The 17,979-nt window shown below is 37.5% G+C and overlaps 1 protein-coding gene across 2 annotated transcripts; it reads right to left on the bottom strand.

Annotated features, from left to right (window-relative positions):
* Nucleotides 1-12,901: 12,901 nt before the first annotated feature.
* Nucleotides 12,902-16,937, bottom strand: LOC130732385 (uncharacterized). Of its 2 annotated transcripts, none has more exons than XM_057584444.1 (6): nt 16,698-16,937; nt 16,473-16,619; nt 16,259-16,332; nt 14,756-14,885; nt 14,362-14,643; nt 12,902-13,402 (listed from the first exon to the last, which is right to left on the bottom strand). In XM_057584444.1, the coding sequence occupies exons 2-6, from the start codon at nt 16,590-16,592 to the stop codon at nt 13,157-13,159; spliced, it is 852 nt and encodes a 283-aa protein (XP_057440427.1). In that variant the 5' UTR covers nt 16,593-16,619; nt 16,698-16,937; the 3' UTR covers nt 12,902-13,156. The 2 variants fall into 2 exon arrangements, with proteins under 2 accessions (XP_057440427.1, XP_057440434.1); XM_057584451.1 differs by having other exon boundaries at nt 16,473-16,602; nt 16,698-16,934.
* Between the last annotated feature and the right edge of the window lie 1,042 nt (nt 16,938-17,979).

The following is a 17,979-nucleotide window of genomic DNA, read 5'->3' as shown; positions in this document are numbered from 1 at the left end:
GTATGGCAAACAATAGGCACATAAATTCTCCTCCTGGTTCAAATGTTATGAACCAACAAACTTCAACTAGAAATGAAGCAAGTATTGGGGTCAATAATGACCCAATTCCGAATCCTGGCTCTAGTGTGCCAGAGCAAAGTGGCGTTGCATCTGCAACGACAGAAATTCCATCGTCGTTACCGGTAACGGCACAAAGTGTCCCGGTGGTTTTTCAAACAAGTGCTTACAGCGCAACTGCCCCAATGCCCACACCAGCAGTTGCTGGGGTTATTCGACCACATCATGTGTTGAATGTGGTGACAAGTTATTCTCAACCTATGAGAGAACTGCCTTTTGGCATGCCCACTTCGTTAATGTAGGGCCTTCAAACTAATGTTTCGACGTTCTCTGAGAAGGTCCCGCAGTTTGGCTCTCCTAGCCATGTGAGTCGATTTAGCCCGCCAGGGTTCCAGCGCCCAGCCAGACATATATTTCGACTAGCATGAACACGGGCTCCTTGCAGGCCATTAGGCAGCAAGTAGATGATAACAATCATGAGATGGTTCAATTGTTAACTCGACAAATGGGTGAAGTGTTTAACCCAGTGCATCAACAACTTAACCACACCATGGAATTGTTCCTCCTCAAGGGTCAATGTGGGTCCCCAGCCTTATCCTGTCGAAGTCCCAGCTCCTTACGCGGCACCGCCACTCCACAATGTGGCGCCAGAACCAGTTAATTTTGACCAAGGTTTTGGTCGAAATATGGGGAATGTACAGTTGGCCAATAGAAATAAAAATGCTGACAGGATGTTGGAGAGAATCCGAAAGAACAATTTTCAGGGGGCAACAGAACATAGCAGCCATTGTCGAACAATTGTGTGATGCAAGTAAATAACACAAGAAATGGGGGTTTGAATTGGGTACTTGAAAATTGCTTTTTAAAACTTTGGTTTATGAAAAGAATATTAGTTCTTAACAAAATGTTTAAGTGTGACATTTCGTAAACCGTTTAGTGAAGCGGAAATATAAGCGAGTAAGGCAGATGATCAGCACACAGAGATTTATACTGGCTCACCCTAAACGATTGGGCTACGTCCAGTACTTGGCCACCACCAACATTTTCACTAGCAAGTATCAAGGACTTCTCCAATACAAGTATTCTCAAGGCCTTCTCCTACAAGTATTATCACAGACTTCTCGTACAAGTATTATCACGGACTTCTCCAAGTTTTCTACAAGACTCTTCCTACAAGTATTGTTCAGGACTTCTCCCACAATCTTAAAAATATTATATCACTCTACAGGGTTTCTCTTCGTTCAAGAGTAATGGTAGAGAATTTAGGGCACTGGAACTCTAAGTGTTTGGGTTCAGATTTGACTTTGGTTCACTTAGGAGTTCTGAATCTAAGAGAGAAAGAAATAAAAATATTTGACTATTTTAAGGTACAACGTTCTCTCTTTCACTTGCAGAAATAAAAGCTTTGGTATGACTCTTACGAAATTTCTGCTTGAGCTTTGAATGCTTTGAAGAAGATATGAATGAATGCTTGAAATATTTTCTTTCAGAATTAATTTTTCTTTGTTTTCAATCTTCAAGAGTGCCTTATATACTCGCTTGCTAGTGTTGTAGCCGTTGTGAGACATAATCCGACCGTTGCTCTTGCCGTTGTGTAGTAAGATCAAACCATTGATTCAAATGGCTCCGGTTGGTAGCTTCATTAAATGCAAGCTCAGAAGCAAGTCTATCCTTTAGCTGAAAAGGTGATGTTTGTCAGCTAGTAGGTGGCGATAGACTTGGGCTACTTTTCAGACATGAGACAATTGGGAAATATGATGTTGACGGCTTGTCCTTTTCCCTTGTTGGTCAGCGTGCCTTTAGCTAAAGTAAACTAGTCTTCACGTGATCAAATTTGAATGTAAGTCAATTGGTTGCCTTTTGATTTGAATGTAGAGCAATTGGTTGCAATCTGACTTTAAATTTGGCGCTCAAAATTTGTCTTCAATATTTCTGACAGATGACGTGGGCATTGTACGGTCAGAGAGTTGTGTCTTGACTTGAATGAGTTTGCTTGCCAAACAGTCTTGTGAATTTTGAAGTTTCTCTTTTTGTGATGATTGAACGTTGAAGCATAAAACATGAATTGAGTTTCTCCTGGAATTCAAGTGTTATAATTAGTTTAGTTTTCAGTAGGAATATTTCTATAAAAATTGTTATGATCAAAATAAGATTTTAAAAACATTATGATGCGTTTGAACATAACAAATTGTTGAACCAACATGGTTTCAATGTGAGTTTTGCTAATAGGCCTCATTTTGTTTCAGCCTTTCCAGGATTAGTATTAGAGGTTGAATTACCCAGAGGCTGGTAGGTGCCCAAGTTCACTAAGTTTTCAGGTGACTCTGGGGAGTCTACTGTAGAACATGTGGCTAGATACCAGATTGAGGCTGGAGATTTAGCCAACAATGAGAATTTGAAAATGAAATACTTTCCAAGTTCGCTCACGAAGAATGCTTTCACATGGTTTAGGACTTTGGCCCCTGATTCAGTCCATACTTGGGCTCAATAAGAAAGAGTGTTCCATGAACAATCCTTCAGGGGAGAATGCAAGGTCAGTCTGAAAGAATTAGTCAGTGTGAAGTGAGAATCAGCTGAGTCGATAGATGACTATCTGAATAGGTTCAGACAGTTGTTGGTAAATCCACAAGTGTAAGAATCCACCCGGTTTTAAATATCGAACCACAAGAATTGTGAGTGACTAAATTCAGCTTATTAAGCCTTGAGTTTGAAGGTTTGTTTTATTAAGATAAAGATACGTCGATGTAGCAAAGATAAAATATAAGAAAAACAGAGATGGAAATGCTTTGGGTTCATGTTCAACTAGTCAATTCAAGTACATCATTCTAAGCACATGAACTCATGAATCTCTCCTTGATGATATAGCCTAGTTACTCACTTATTGATTCCTCACATAAGCAATTCTCTCATACTAAAAGCTAAGCTCAATTCCTTGTGTACTTAGTCATTTATATGAGGTTTTAGATCATGCAAATTCAGGCCATCAAACCCCAACCCTTCCTCTATTCCAAGTAGCAAGCATAGAAGGGATAATCTCTAATCGGTTCCCTAATCTATAACAAACTTTCGTTCTGATTATAGAAAAGCATAAAGCAAGCATGCATACAAGCTTAGATTGATATTCAGAAAATGGGATTCAAGGAGAGAAGAAGAACATGTGGGAAAGAACTTAAGATTATAACTCAAATATGAAAAGTCTTACAAAGAAAACCAAAGCAATAGAAGCGAGATTAGCCAAGCATGGCTCTTGCCATGCTTGGCTAAGAACCTGAATTACAAGCTTGGAAGCCTTCTCTCACTCTCCTAGATGATCCTCTACCTCTGAATTTAGTATGAAAAAAAGATACAAGAGAAAATGACTAGAATCCTATTTTATAGGTAAAAATCACGAGTCTGGGCTGTTTCGGGCGCTCAGGCGCCAATTCAGCACGCCTGAGTGCCAATTCAAGCTGAAAATGTGCCTCTGGAGGCAATTGGCGCCTTGAGCACGCCTAGGCCCCAATTCCAAAAACCCTGGAAAAAGCAATTGGCGCCAATGGAGCACGCATAGGCGCTCAAGCTCGCTGGAAAACCTTTTTATCTTCCTCTTAACTCCTCTTCAAGCCTCTTTAAGCCTCCTTTCAATTCCCAAAGCTTCTTGACCTTCTTTCTCCTTCAGTTTCAGACCTCAACACTTAACCACAAAGCCAAGAAAAAATCTAGGAGCTTCAAGAGCCTATTAGCCAAGAGAACCCTCAAATAAAATAGGAAAATTATGCAAGTCCTAAACTTACTTAAAATGCAAGAAAAGTCCCTATAAGACTATGAAATTACCTAAATAAAGTAAAAACACAAAGAAAGGCAAAAATGCATGAGAACATGCATGAGAATGCATGAAACACTACATGAGACACAAGAAAAAGACTCAAAACCTACAAAGAAATGACCCTAAAAACAAGACTAAATCCGGGTCACCACACCGTTATACTCAACGACAGCTCGCCCTCGAGCGTCACTAAGATTAGCTTGCCCTCAAGCTCAAAGAATTACCCCAACCACACATGCCAAAAGAATGATACACTTTTAGAAAACCGGGGGATCAAGTAAATGCAGTTAGTTCCAAGAGAAAGATTCAACAATCAATTTCATGCAACTCTTAGACAAAGAAGAATTAGAGTCCACTATGAAAAGCATTTAGAACTAACATCCTAGCATGAGACAATTGTTCAGTGCACTGAGCACACAAGCAAGTTCATAGGTTCTGGGAATCATTCACTCAAGAGAAACTAAAGGCGACAATGCATTCTTTATTGAGACTTCCAAAGGGTTGTAATGTTGGCTAGGTAAAGCACATGGTAGGTGGTCCCTAAGGAAGACTAAGGCTGCACAAAATTTGAGTGTGGTCCTATTTGAAATTCCGGAGCTTTCAAGCTATTGATACTTAGCACACAAGTCTCTCAACCCCCTTTTGTTTCAGAATTTTTTCCTTTTTTGGAACTCCACCCATTCCATGGAGTTCATTTTTTCTTTTTCTCTTTTTTTGGAACTCAATCCGGGCCATGGAGTTCATTTTCTCTTTTGAATATTTTCAATTTTTTTCATTGGGGCAAGAGACAATTGCACTTTTCACAAACTAGCTTTATTAAGATTTAAGGACCACAACTCCCCATTAAATCCAACAAAACATCCAGCCCAATAAACAAAGGTAACAAAGAATTCTCCAAAAGGCTCAAAAGGGTCGACTAGGGACAAAGATGTTATAAAACAAATTCTGAAGTCCAAGAAAACCTACCAGTCTAAAAAATGCAAGTCTCCTAAAGCTACTCTCAAGGGTGCACAAAATGAAACACAGAACCAAGAAGTGCAAGTGAGCCAGGATCCTCCAGGGAAAATATAAAGTGAAGGGTCAAAGATGGACCCTTGTGGACTCACATCAACTCTATCCTCAAGATAACACTTAGAAGACCGAAGTCTCCCCCTCTCTTTCCCAAACATACAATCACTCCCCAAAAGAAAGCACAAAGTATCCACTTAAAAACATTTTCAAAACCAGCATCATGTGAGAGAGAAAAACTTGGGAACATGTCATTTGAGTATAAGAAAGTAATGACCAAGGTATAAAAGACTATATGCATGATCAAAAAGGATAAACAAAAACAAAAATATACAAAAGAAAAATATGCAAAAATGCATGAACTAAATTCAGAGTAAGAAAAGAACCTCCTTCAAGTGATTGAGTGCTTCCAAGTGTTCTCCTCTGGTCTTTCAGATGCTGGAAAACAAGGTGATCAAGTGCTAATTGACACTGCTCGAGCGCCATTGTATCCTTTTTATTTCCTGAAAAAAAAAAACAGAAGAAACCAAGCGTAAAACAGAAAAAAGAAACATGGGTTGTCTCTCATTCAACCCTAAGTTATAGTCTTAGGTAGACTATACTTCAAACTCGTAACTCAAACCAAAAACCACAAACAATCCCCGGCAACGGCGCCAAAAACTTGTTGGTAAATCCGCAAGTGTACGAATCCACCCGGTTTTAAATATCGAACCACAGGGATTGTGAGTGACCAAATTCAGCTTAAGCCTTGAGTTTGAAGGTTTGTTTTATTAAGATAAAGATACGTCGATGTAGCAAAGATAAAATATAAGAAAAACAAAGATGGAAATGCTTTGGGTTCTTGTTCAACTAGTCAATTCATGTACATCATTCTAAGCACATGAACTCATGAATCTCTCCTTGATGATATAGCCTAGTTACTCACTTATTGATTCCTCACATGAGCAATTCTCTCATAATAAAGCTAAGCCCAATTCCTTGTGTACTTAGTCATTTATAAGAGGTTTTAGATCATGCAAATTCAGGCCATCAAACCTCAACCCTTCCGCTATTCCTAGTAGCAACCATAGAAGGGGTGATCCCAAATCGGATCCCTAATCAATAACAAACTTCCGTTCTCATTATAGAAAAGCATAAAGCAAGCATGCATACAAGCTTAGATTGATATTCAGAAAATGAGATTCAAGGAGAGAAGAAGAACATGTGGGAAACAACTTAAGATTATAACTCAAATATGAAAAGTCTTACAAAGAAAATCAAAGCAATAGAAGAGAGATTAGCCAAGCATGGCAAGAGTCATGCTTGGCTAAGAACCTGAATTACAAGCTTGGAAGCCTTCTCTCACTCTCCTAGATGATCCTCTACCTCTGAATTTTACAAAGTATGAAAAAAAGATACAAGAGAAAATGACTAGAATCCAATTTATAGGCAAAAATCACGAGTCTGGGTTGTTTCGGGCGCTCAGGCGCCAATTCAGCACGCCTGAGCGCCAATTCAAGCTGAAAATGTGCCTCTGGAAAGCAATTGGCGCCTTGAGCACGCCTAGGCGCCAATTCCAAAAACTCTGGAAAAAGCAATTGGCGCCTAGGCGCCAATGGAGCACGCCTAGGCGCTCAAGCTCGCTAGAAAACCTTTTTATCTTCCTCTTAACTCCTCTCCAAGCCTCTTTAAGCCTCCCTTCAATTCCCAAAGCTTCTTGACCTTCTTTCTCCTTCAGTTTCAGACCTGAACACTTAACCACAAAGCCAAGGAAATATCTAGGAGCTCCAAGAGCCTATTAGCCAAGAGAACCCTCAAATAAAATAGGAAAATTATGCAAGTCCTAAACTTACTTAAAATGCAAGAAAAGTCCCTATAAAACTATGAAATTACCAAAACAAAGTAAAAACACAAAGAAAGGCAAAAATGCATGAGAATGCATGAAACACTACATGAGACACAAGAAAAATACTCAAAACCTACAAAATAATGACCCTAAAAACAAGACTAAATCCGGGTCATCAGCCAACAATGAGAATTTGAAAATGAAATACTTTCCAAGTTCGCTCACGAAGAATGCTTTCACATGGTTTAGGACTTTGGCCCCTGATTCAGTCCATACTTGGGCTCAATTAGAAAGAGTGTTCCATGAACAATTCTTCAAGGGAGAATGCAAGGTCAGTCTGAAAGAATTAGTTAGTGTGAAGTGAGAATCAGCTGAGTCGATAGATGACTATCTGAATAGGTTCAGACAATTGAAGTCGAGATGCTTCACCCAAGTTCCCGAACATGAGCTAGTGGTCATGGCTGCTGTAGCGTTCGAGTATCCAGTTAGAAAGAAATTTGATACTCAACATGTCAGGGATATGGCCCAGTTGGCTGATAGGGTGAGGGAGATTGAGAAGCTTAAGGCAGAGATGGTTAAGTACAATAAGCTGCCTAAGAAGGAAAAAATAACTTACGTCGAAAGTGGTTCACTTAGTCGAAAAGTGCGTATGATAGTGATGATAGTGAAGGGAACGAAGTCCACATGGCTGAGTTAGAGCCAGAGCCTCCTTATGTGTACAAAGCCCTGAATCCTTATGAAAATAAGAATAATGAGGAACCACCCAAAACTTCGACTATGACTGCTAAGACTTACACTTTTGGTATAAGCAAATGTGATGAGATTTATGATATTTTGGTATCTGATGGTCTTATTGTTGTTCCTAAAGACCAAAAAGTTCCATCTCCTGAACAAAGGAGGGGAAGAGATTTTGTAAGTATCATAACTTTATTGGTCATTGGACCTCTCAATGTGTTCTTTTCTGGGACTTGGTGCAGGATGCTCTTGATCAAGGCAGACTGAAGTACGGAGACAAGAACAAGCCAGCCATGAAGATCGACTCAGATCCTTTACAGGTGGGAAACACCAATTTCGTCGAGCCTGTCGACATTTGCATGATTGACTTGGTTGGAGATTTCGACTCAAAGCTGATTATCGACTCAGCCAAGTCTGACACGAAAAACATTGTTGAAAGTGTTGATAAGAAGCTAAGTGTCAATCTAGCCAACGCTAGCATGGAGAAGCTAAACATCGACCCAACCCATGTTTGCATGGTGGAGTTGGCCGAGACAATTGATAGTAAGATGGCAGATCCAGTTGACGAAGAAGAAGCCCCAGACGTGGAAGGGGTTTATCCAAAGCCTAGAGAGGATCTCGTTGAGTTCTTATCCCGAAGTCAAGAAGGCGACAAAGGGGTCATGCTGTGCCCCAGGTGCAGTGTTGTTTTCGACAAGGCTGCTACCAAGCTGTACCAGGATTCTAAAATGAAGAAGAACTTCCAACAAAGGGTCCTTATGTCGAGAAGGTTGGTGTATCCAGAGGAAAACACTTTCCAAGGACCAAAATCTAAAACCATGCAAGTTCCTCAAGGCCATGGGACAAGGAAGGACAAAACATATGTTCCTCATGCTGAAGCACCTCAAGACAAGTGGGTTAGGCCAAAGTATCAAAAGCCTTTGCCAAAGCAGAAATGGAAAGTGGTCGATATTGGCCAAGGTTCATCTTACCTGAACAATTCCCAAGTGTCGAGAAACTATTCCTATGGTTCAAGAAACTATTTTGGGAAGACTCAGATGACCAAGACCCAATGGAGACGGTTCCTGAGGAAGAAGAAGGTTGTTGCTGAGGCCGCCAAGGTCAACCAGCATTGGAAAGATCGCCTAGGCCCAAATATGAAGGTTGCTGAGTCGAAAAATTCAAAGCCAATGGAGACTGAAGCAAAGGTGCTTGGCAACGGAGGGAAACAAAAAGGAAAATAGGTAAAACATATATATTGAGAATTATTGGCAACAAATCAGTAATATATAACTTAAAGTTCAACTATCTTAGGATGTATGCTTTCACAAAGAATTCAAATGATCAAGAATTTCAAAAAAAAAAAAAAGACTTTGATCAAGAGTTGGTGTCCGAACCCCATTCCTCCAACCGAAACGACCGTAAAGCTAATTAATTTACATATATCCACTCATAAAATTAAAACAAAATAAACGTTACCTATGATAAAGAAAAATGAATACTGAAAGAAGGAATTAGGTGTTGAAATAGTTTTCTTTGAACATTAGGTGTTGAAATAGTTGAAGATGAGAAAATGACATGGAAGATAAGACAAAATAATAAATACAGATGCCATCAGCATAAAGGTGTTATTAGGACTTGGCAGAAGAAGCAAGTTGTATAAAAACAAAAACACACACGAGAAAGAAAAATGCTCTGTAATAAAACAAAAACACACAAGAGAAAGAAATATGTTCTGTAATAAAAATTTATACAAGTTGTCCAATTTAAAAATGATTTGAGTGTGAAATATTTTTTTTTAGTAAGGTATCGCATTACCGATATATATGAGACTACTTTCTTTGAGGTTCTGAGATGACATTTAGTGAATAAGTCACTTGCTTGGTGGAGAGGAAAGTTGGGCCCTTGGGGACCGATTCAGGGCACCATGGAGGAAGGTTACAGCTTCTCCGAACGATCATGGCTTCGTTTTATCTCGGGTTCCACTTTCCTCTTTATCCTCTTTTGTATTTTGACTCTATTTTAGTGTTTGAGATTATGCAATTTGATTCAAATTCTTGTTGAATACATCTTTATGCAATTTTAATGGTAGATTGTCATTGTTCGATGTTTTTCTTTGCGCTTGATGCTTTTATTGGTGATTTAAGGGTTTTATGAATTCATAGATAGATTGAAAATTAAACGAAAAATGAGCCTTGTGCGACACACCTACCAAGACGAAATCCAAAGGTTAGCCTTGCAGGTCGAAGCATCAAGGTTTGGGCCAAATTGAGAAAAGGCGGTGACTTGTTGATTGTCTCATATAAGCTTTACACTTTGGCTTTGGAGCAAGGCGGGGGAATAGCTTGATTCAATTATACATCGAACACATAATCGCAACGACCCAATTGCAAGGCCCTTTTTTTGCAACCTCATTGTAAAGATGTCAGAGTAATTCTACCTACTCTAGTACTAATACCAATGCCAGAAGCATGGCACCCCACCCCCTCGAGAGTAGGATGTTGGCCGAGATGAAGCTAGGAGCCAACTGAGCTGCCAAACGGCTAATGAACAGAATTGTAGAGGTCGACCCAATCATGATATAGAATGATGGGACCTTTTCTCGAAAAACCATGTACCCTTAGGAATAGCAGGTAAGATCAAATCCATGGGGCTTCGATACAAGAGATCGGCCTGGAAACAAGCAAGGTATGGTGGGTTCCCGAGCCACCAGGTTTGAGAATAAGGTGGGAACCCTGGACATAGTGGCTTGGAGACCTCGATGCCGCATATAACAACATCATCACGTAGTTCCTAAAGGAATAGGTAATAAAGCGACACCATTGATATCGACACATTTGAAATCGCTAAATGTTCGGGGGAAGGATTCCTCTTTTGATAATAGGTATTGTACTGAGCTTTACGAGTTGGTGTATGCTTAGTTTATAGAAAGGGAAAATAGACCTATATTTTAAGTTTGTTGATTCTCTTTGCGTAATCATGTATCTGTTGACTATAAGATGATTCTTAAGATTCGCATGACAATTGAGAAGTTGATATAAAGTCTTAGGCTAGGTTGATATTTTCTAAGTGACAATAGAAGACGCTCACCCCTAGATATGAATATCTTGAATACGAAATCATGCTTACAATTACAAACAGAAAATTAATTTCTAGCCTCAGTGAGATTAAACATCATGGTATTGACAAGATATAAAATTAAAAATTTGGATAGATCACATAACATTGAAATTTTTAGACTCTCTTTAAAATTAACAGAACCTTTTAAAATAATTTTTTTTTATTTTGACCAAAATAAAAATTGTTCCAACTTGGGTGGGTAATCAATAAATAGGCCCAAAGTCTGGATACCAGCATTAAGCATAGCCCACCAAGGCTTGGAATGACTTGAAGTGGAGTGGAACAACTTGCATTGACGCTCTAGCACATGGATCAACTTGGTTTGACCCTAATATTATTTAGATCTAACATTACGGTCTACCACTAGGGATAGCAATGGTAGGTCTGAATTGAGTACTATGGGACTCATCTCCCGCATTTTTAAAATGTGGGTATCAACCTGAATACCCATGTTCATACATTTTTAGTTACCAATATGCCCGTTACCCGCGATTTAGTTAAACAAAATTTAATTTTATAATCTGTTCAATAGAAAATTAAAAATAAGTGCTATTATAAATAAAAATTAATTAAAAATATAAAAGATCATCCAAATATTTAACAGGTAAAATCACTTGAATAAGCATAATTTTATAAAAAGATTAAGCAAGAAATTAAAGTTAATTAAGCTTTAAATTTATAATTTTAGATGTTTTAATAAAATCATAAATTTATAATTTACATTTCATAGGGATGTTGGAATTTATTTCCTTTGATCAGCCTAGAAGCTTTTAGTTAAACCAAGCTTCTTGCTTCAGATGGTTCTTCAAGCTTTAACTGCTTTCCATATCTTCAAGGATGAACTGCTGGATAATTTTCTGCACGTGCAGACCTTCTAGAACCTCGCAAAATATCTCTTTCGTGTGCCTGAGGCTTGTGTAGTACCTTTCTCCTATTTTATCCAAGTTCATATCTTTAGTCGATCCCTTCTTCACCCAATCAACCGCTTGCTTCCTTCGGCTAAAACCTTTCGCGGCTAACTTCCCACTCTGGCACGCAAGATGGTTCAATTAATTTCTAGCCGTTACACATTTTTGAGTGCCAAAAACCCAAAATGCCATACTTTCCAATCATTCAAGCCTTATCTCATTTGGACATCTACTAATCTATATATGTTCTTCTCAAGTGACAATAATGTTCAGACTCGTCTATACCGTTAGACACTCCAGCCATGCGAATGGATTTCTTGAATTTGCCTAAGCTAGAGAATAGCTCTTGAGTTGAGCATATAAGTTGTAGATAATTCTCTTACCTTGTAATATTGGTCCATTTAATTAAATTTCCTACTACCCTTTGTGATATTGGTGCTGATGAGAGCCTGATGTTGTTAACACTGAAAAGTTGGGTTTATCATATCTGAAACCCATTCAGGCAACCTTGCACACGGCAGACATTCCTGTCAAGCATCCAGTGGGAATTATAGAGAATGTGCCACTGCAAATTAGTAAGCATATTTTGCCTGTGGATTTTACTGTCCTGCATATGGGGGAGGATCCTCTTTCACCCTTCATTACAGGAAGGTTCTTTATGGCCATTGTTGGGGAAATAATAGATGTTAGAGTCACAAAAAGAGAGGTCACGATCAACCGGCAGTGAGCACTGCAGACGCAGTTCGCACGTGAGCAAAAAAGAGCAAGAAAATTTTAGCATTGGCATAGTGTATCACCAGCTCGTTGCAGTCAACAACGCAGCCACGGTTAGCCCAGCTAACAATTCCTCTCTTAATATTTCAAATTTCAAATTTATCTTCCTTTCTTTGACATCTCACCCAAAACTCAAATTGTTAACCTTAGCTCCACTTAGAGATCTCTATATGTCCTTCATCTCTTTGTTGTTTAACAATCGAAGACCACTGTTTATCCACACAAAACCAATCGATCAAAAGGTTGAACACTTTTATTTTTGCTATATCCATACCACCATTTTTTCCTGTTTTCTCTCCTCTGGTTAAAAGATCACTTCCAAAGATATGTTTGCTCTTTACTGATATAGGATATTCACAAGTTCGTGACCTTTTACTTCTGAAACTCTTAATTACAAATCCTAGACAAGATGCAGTGAAAAGTGGGCACTTAACAACATGCTGAGTAGCTTTATTCAATCAAGTCCAACACAATATTCCTTTGAACATTGAAAACATGATGATTAAGAATGCCAAGAATAAAGAACCAAAGCTCTTGTCATCGAAGATAATTTTGGGAAAATTCGAAAGTCAAAATTAATAAGAGATAATGGATATATTTGGCAGCTAGAAGTAATTTTTAACATTAAAAAAAAAAACAAATGTTACTTATACTTAATACATGTATCAAAATCATAAAGTGACAGATATATAAGAATAAAGTGAGTCTATATTAGATGGTAAACAGTCCAAATCACTTCATTAAAGCAAACACGAAGCAAAACACAGGATTATGGACATACAACCAATTAGCAATGTTCCTTTTGGTCAAGTCATCAAGAAATCTAAATCGCAAAATCCCAAAACCCAGAATACAAGGTCAAATAATATAATAACACATCCCCACTAAAATTGATTAAACCAAAACAAGACCATCATATGAAGAAGATAAGTTAGACCTAACAAATTATACCAAGGCAATGCTGCTCTCTCCACCAGGTGGTTTCCGTACACCGCCCAGGAAGTCTCTAGATTCCACCTTTCCATCAGCAAAGATGTTACTGCCACTTATCTCGCGCAGTTTAGCACCACTCAGCGATTTCTCAGTGGAGGAAGGTGGCACTTCACCCCTGAAAATGTCATTTCCTGAAAGGTCTGCAAATTTCTCTTTGTAAATCTTCTTTGCTGTCTTGGTAGTACCATCCCCATCGGCCTATTAAACATGGTCACACAACCCAAGCAAGTATTATTCAAAATGCACGAAGATTAAAGGTGCCAACGAGCAAAACGAATTTGGATTCCCTGCAATCAAGGAATTCCTAAATTCACAGTCAGGGAATCTGAGCACAGTTCAATCAAGATTAGACTGATCAAATTCTAACTTTATATCTGTCCTCTGATCTTGAGGAAATTGTCAGACAACCACTTAATCCCAAAAGCTTAAGCTGTTGGGTAAGGGTCACATTAATGGTTTTATATTATATTCTAACACGCCCCCTCACGCAAGAGCCCTTTGGGCTTGAAGCGTGGATAATTGCACAGGCCCACCTACCATGTGCTTAATTAAATTCCACTTTTAATTAGAAAGTGAGGGGAGCAAGGATCGAACTCTAGACCTCTCGGTCACAGAGGCTCTGATACCATGTCAGACAACCACTTAATCCCAAAAGCTTAAGCTGTTGGGTAAGGGTCACATTAATGGTTTTATATTATATTCTAACAGAAATATATGAATCAAATGATCTTGATCGAACGACACAAATTCCTTGACTCCTCTGAATGTAGGATTTCCCTGACGGCAGGGATCCAAATTACTAACAAAACATGTTCTTTCACATTTTTTTCTTGATAAATGTGTTTTTTAACTGAGTTTGTACTGCAAAATGTAAAATGTAAGATTTTCCAAACACTCCCTATGAAATATGCATGAGGAAGTAGTTCCCCTGCAGTGCACAACCTTAATATTCAAAATGTTAATACCAAGACTCACAAATCAAGATGAGTTTTGGATTACTCATCCCATATGCTGCAATTAACTTAGTTTTTGGCATAAACCAAGTAGCATATTTGAAGACAGGCTATTGAAGGATGACCCAAGTTGAGGGAGAGAGATAAAAATTTGAAAGCAATCATCCAAAATAATTCAGGTTAGCAACATATAGAGGTGCAGACCTGACTTGGAGCAAGCTCTCCAATATCTATGCTCCCTTTCAACTCCAGTACGCGAGCAGTTATTGGTCGGGGTTTGATTTCTGGTGGTGGAGCAAATATGTCATGACCACTAAGTTCCTTGCACTTAGCATCCGAAAGCTGCTTGTTCAATTTGTGGTCTTCACTTTCCAGAGTTCCACTCAGCTCACGCTGCTTGGCAACCTCAGGCAAAGAAGAGGGTTTTTTTGGCAAAAGGCTCCCTTCCTCACCAAAGGAGATATGACTGATTCCCGCAACAGCTTGCTGAGATTTTGAACAATTAACCATAAATGTGAAAGTTAAAAGAAATCCACTGCAAAACTACGATCAATAAAATAAGTAAAAGTATCTATTTTCATATTGTGAAAAACAATACCTGATACATGCGTATTCCGGTTTTATTTTGAGGGTTGGCACTGCCATCTTCTGCAGTGTCATCCTCCCCATTGGCCACAAATATTCCACTACCAGTGATCTCCTTCATCTTAGACTCCGAACAAGGCTTCCTGAAAATTCCACAGCTAGACGATATCAGATGACATAAATATAAAGAGACAGCCAAGTTGACTTTGGGTTCACAATCATGAGTGGGAAAAAGAGCAAGTGAGTTAATAATTTGATTCAAAATTTGAATTTGAATTCATTTTACACTAGTAAAAAATCACAATGTCAATAAATAAAGGCAAAGCAGTTGAGATTCAAGTTAGCATTTAAGCAGGCAGCATATCACATGGAACTAAAAAACACTGGGTTAAAAAGAGAGGGAGGGGGAGAGAGGGAGGGGGGGGGGAGAAAACCAACCTCCTCTATTTTACATTATTAGTTTCAATCTGCAACAATTTTATGGGGGGAAAGCGATAAGAAATGCATGAATAGATGGTGTTTCTTCATTATGAGACAACAGATAGTTGGGACTGGCATCGCAGGGCATTTGATATGCACCATTTTCAAAAAGGAAAACAATAGGTGATAATACTGATAGCTAAAGGTGTGATTATAATACACATGTACAAATAGGTACTGAAATTGTGGGATTTTAGAGATTGATGACCATGAAGGTACCATGAATTGAATTTCATAGCACTACACCCTAATATTCTAAATGTGATTCCCCTGCCCTAAAATTAAAAATGACATATAACATGACTGAGCTGAAGTTAAGTATCTCATTTCAGCACTTCCTTTACCAAAATGAAGAACCAGCCAGGTTTATCAAGGAGGCATGGTTCAGGGCCTGTTTTGGGTAATCTTAAAAAACAGTGATTTTAAGCCTGTGAAATAAAACAGATTATTTATAGAAGTAACTTTTATTTTAAAAGAAAATTATAAAATTACCATGACATATTTAGAATTTTCTAGAAGCTACTCAAAATAGGCTACTCAAAATAGCTTCTGAAAATAATCAAAATTTGATTTTTCTTTTCAAAAGTTCAAACACATGCATCAAAAAATTAAAAACTCAATTTTTTATTGTAAAAAGATGAAAACAATCAAGCTACTAGATGATAGATCCATTTCAACCAAGCTCAACAACCCAAGCAATCCCATTTGGCTGTTATCATTCATTGGCTTCATTGCAAGCGGTGGATAAGAGAAGCAAGATACACTAAAAAAACTCAAATTGTTATTGTTAGTGGAAGACTATGGCCAAAAATAGAAATTGATTACAGATCAATGACACAAACCACTATTGAAACTAGAGGAGAAAGGAACAATTTGTGAGATATATTTAAGATTAAAAATAAAAAAATCAGCTCCTTTAATAATTTAAAAACAGAAAAGAAAGCGAAACGGTTCCAACATTTTAATAATAATGACAATAATTTGAAATTTGAATCATCAGAAAATGAGGAGAGAGAGTTGGAATAGTAGATCTCACCGTTTGTTTAAGCTCTCAACCTCTTCATCGGTGACCTGACCACCAAACACCACCTTCCTGATCCCATCCGACGGCTGAAATTCCACCGAATATCCCCAATTCAAAAAAATCAAAACCCAGAAAAAAAATCAAATTTTTTTCAATTTCCCACCAACCCCACAAAGAAAAACGATTAAAAACCAAAAGGGGTGTATACTGTGGACGATTCACATACCTGGTGAGAACGAGGTGCAGAGGAAGCAGGAGCTGGTGAATCAGACGGTGGAGTTTCGGACCAAGTGAGCAGATCTGCGGTTGAAGTGTGAGGTTTCCTCACCGGAGTGCTCCTCTCCATTTTCCCGAAGCTGGTAATAGCAATTCCCTGTGAAATCAATCAACATTGATGAACAAAAAGCAACAAAAATTGCAGAGAGAAAAAAAACATGGAGAGGGACCGTGCCTGATTCTGGATGAGCGAGGTTGTTGTTGTTGTTGTTGTCGTTAGAGATGAGAAAAATGATTTGATTTTCTAGGTGTGTTTGTTGGTTGAATGCAGAGGAGAGAAGAGAAGAGAGAGTGGGATTTGATTTATTTATATGGTATAATAAGGGAAGAGTTGAGTGGAGTGTAGAGATGAGTGAAAGAGTGTTCAAGTAGAAGCTACTCTTTCTTTCTTCTGTTTTAAAATAAAGCAAACGCCAACCCAACCAAGGATACACACGCACCTCTCTCTATGTATGTGTTTCTTTTGTATCCAAATTTAAATTTAAATTTAAATTTTGAATTCAAATTCAAATAAAACAATAAAACCTCTCCTTCTCCTTACCCTTCTCTTCTCTTCTTTAATTATTTAGATGGGAAAAATTAATTTAAATTTATTTTATAATATTTTTTACACCCTTCCGAGATTAATTCTCGGACCTTCCCCTCTCAAACCATTTAATGTCTTTCACTCTTACCACTAGAGCTATATTTCAGGTAAGTTTAAAATTTAAATAAACCTATATTAAAGTTTTTTTATTTTAAAATTTAAATAAACCTATTTTAAAGTTTTTTTTAAAGGTAAACTATTTTAAAATTATTTCAATAAGTTTCTCATGAATAAATACATATATCTACTTATAAATTATTGATTATTTTTACATCGGAAAGTTAAACTACAGGCCTCCGAGATTAATTCTGAACATTCTCATTCCAAACTCATATGTCCACCAACTTTTACCACCTTAAATATCATTCTTGAACTTATAGATTGTTGACTAAAACAATTTAGCTCTTCATTCTCACTTATATGATTTTTGAAAAACATAGTTGTTTTCTCTTTAATTAAGATTCAGTACTAAATTTTAAAAATGTTTAATCGTATCTTCTTCCATATTTACATATTATATTTCTATATATAAAAGTGTTTTACCGCTGATAGTTAATTTTCTTCAACATCACTCATTAATTACTTTAAAAAGAAAACATCAGTCATTAATTGAGGGAAACTATGTAAAATTGTATAATTTTTTTAAAACTCTAATACATTAATTAATTTCATTATAAATATGTAAAATTTAATGAATATGTATGGTAAGTATAAAATAATAAAATAAATATACCATGTAGGAGAGAAAATTACATTCATTTTTAATTTTAATTAAAATAAAAACATATTTTAAAATTTAGCGAAATTAAAGTGAATGTCTATCAAAACAAATTTTAGACCGTTAGTGCAATACTTTTAATCCTCATAAGTA

Source organism: Lotus japonicus, chromosome 1 (genome assembly GCF_012489685.1).
Source record: "Lotus japonicus ecotype B-129 chromosome 1, LjGifu_v1.2".
NCBI lineage: Eukaryota > Viridiplantae > Streptophyta > Magnoliopsida > Fabales > Fabaceae > Lotus > Lotus japonicus.
The sequence above is the reverse complement of the archived record's forward strand: the minus strand, read 5'-3'. Positions and strand labels throughout refer to the sequence as shown.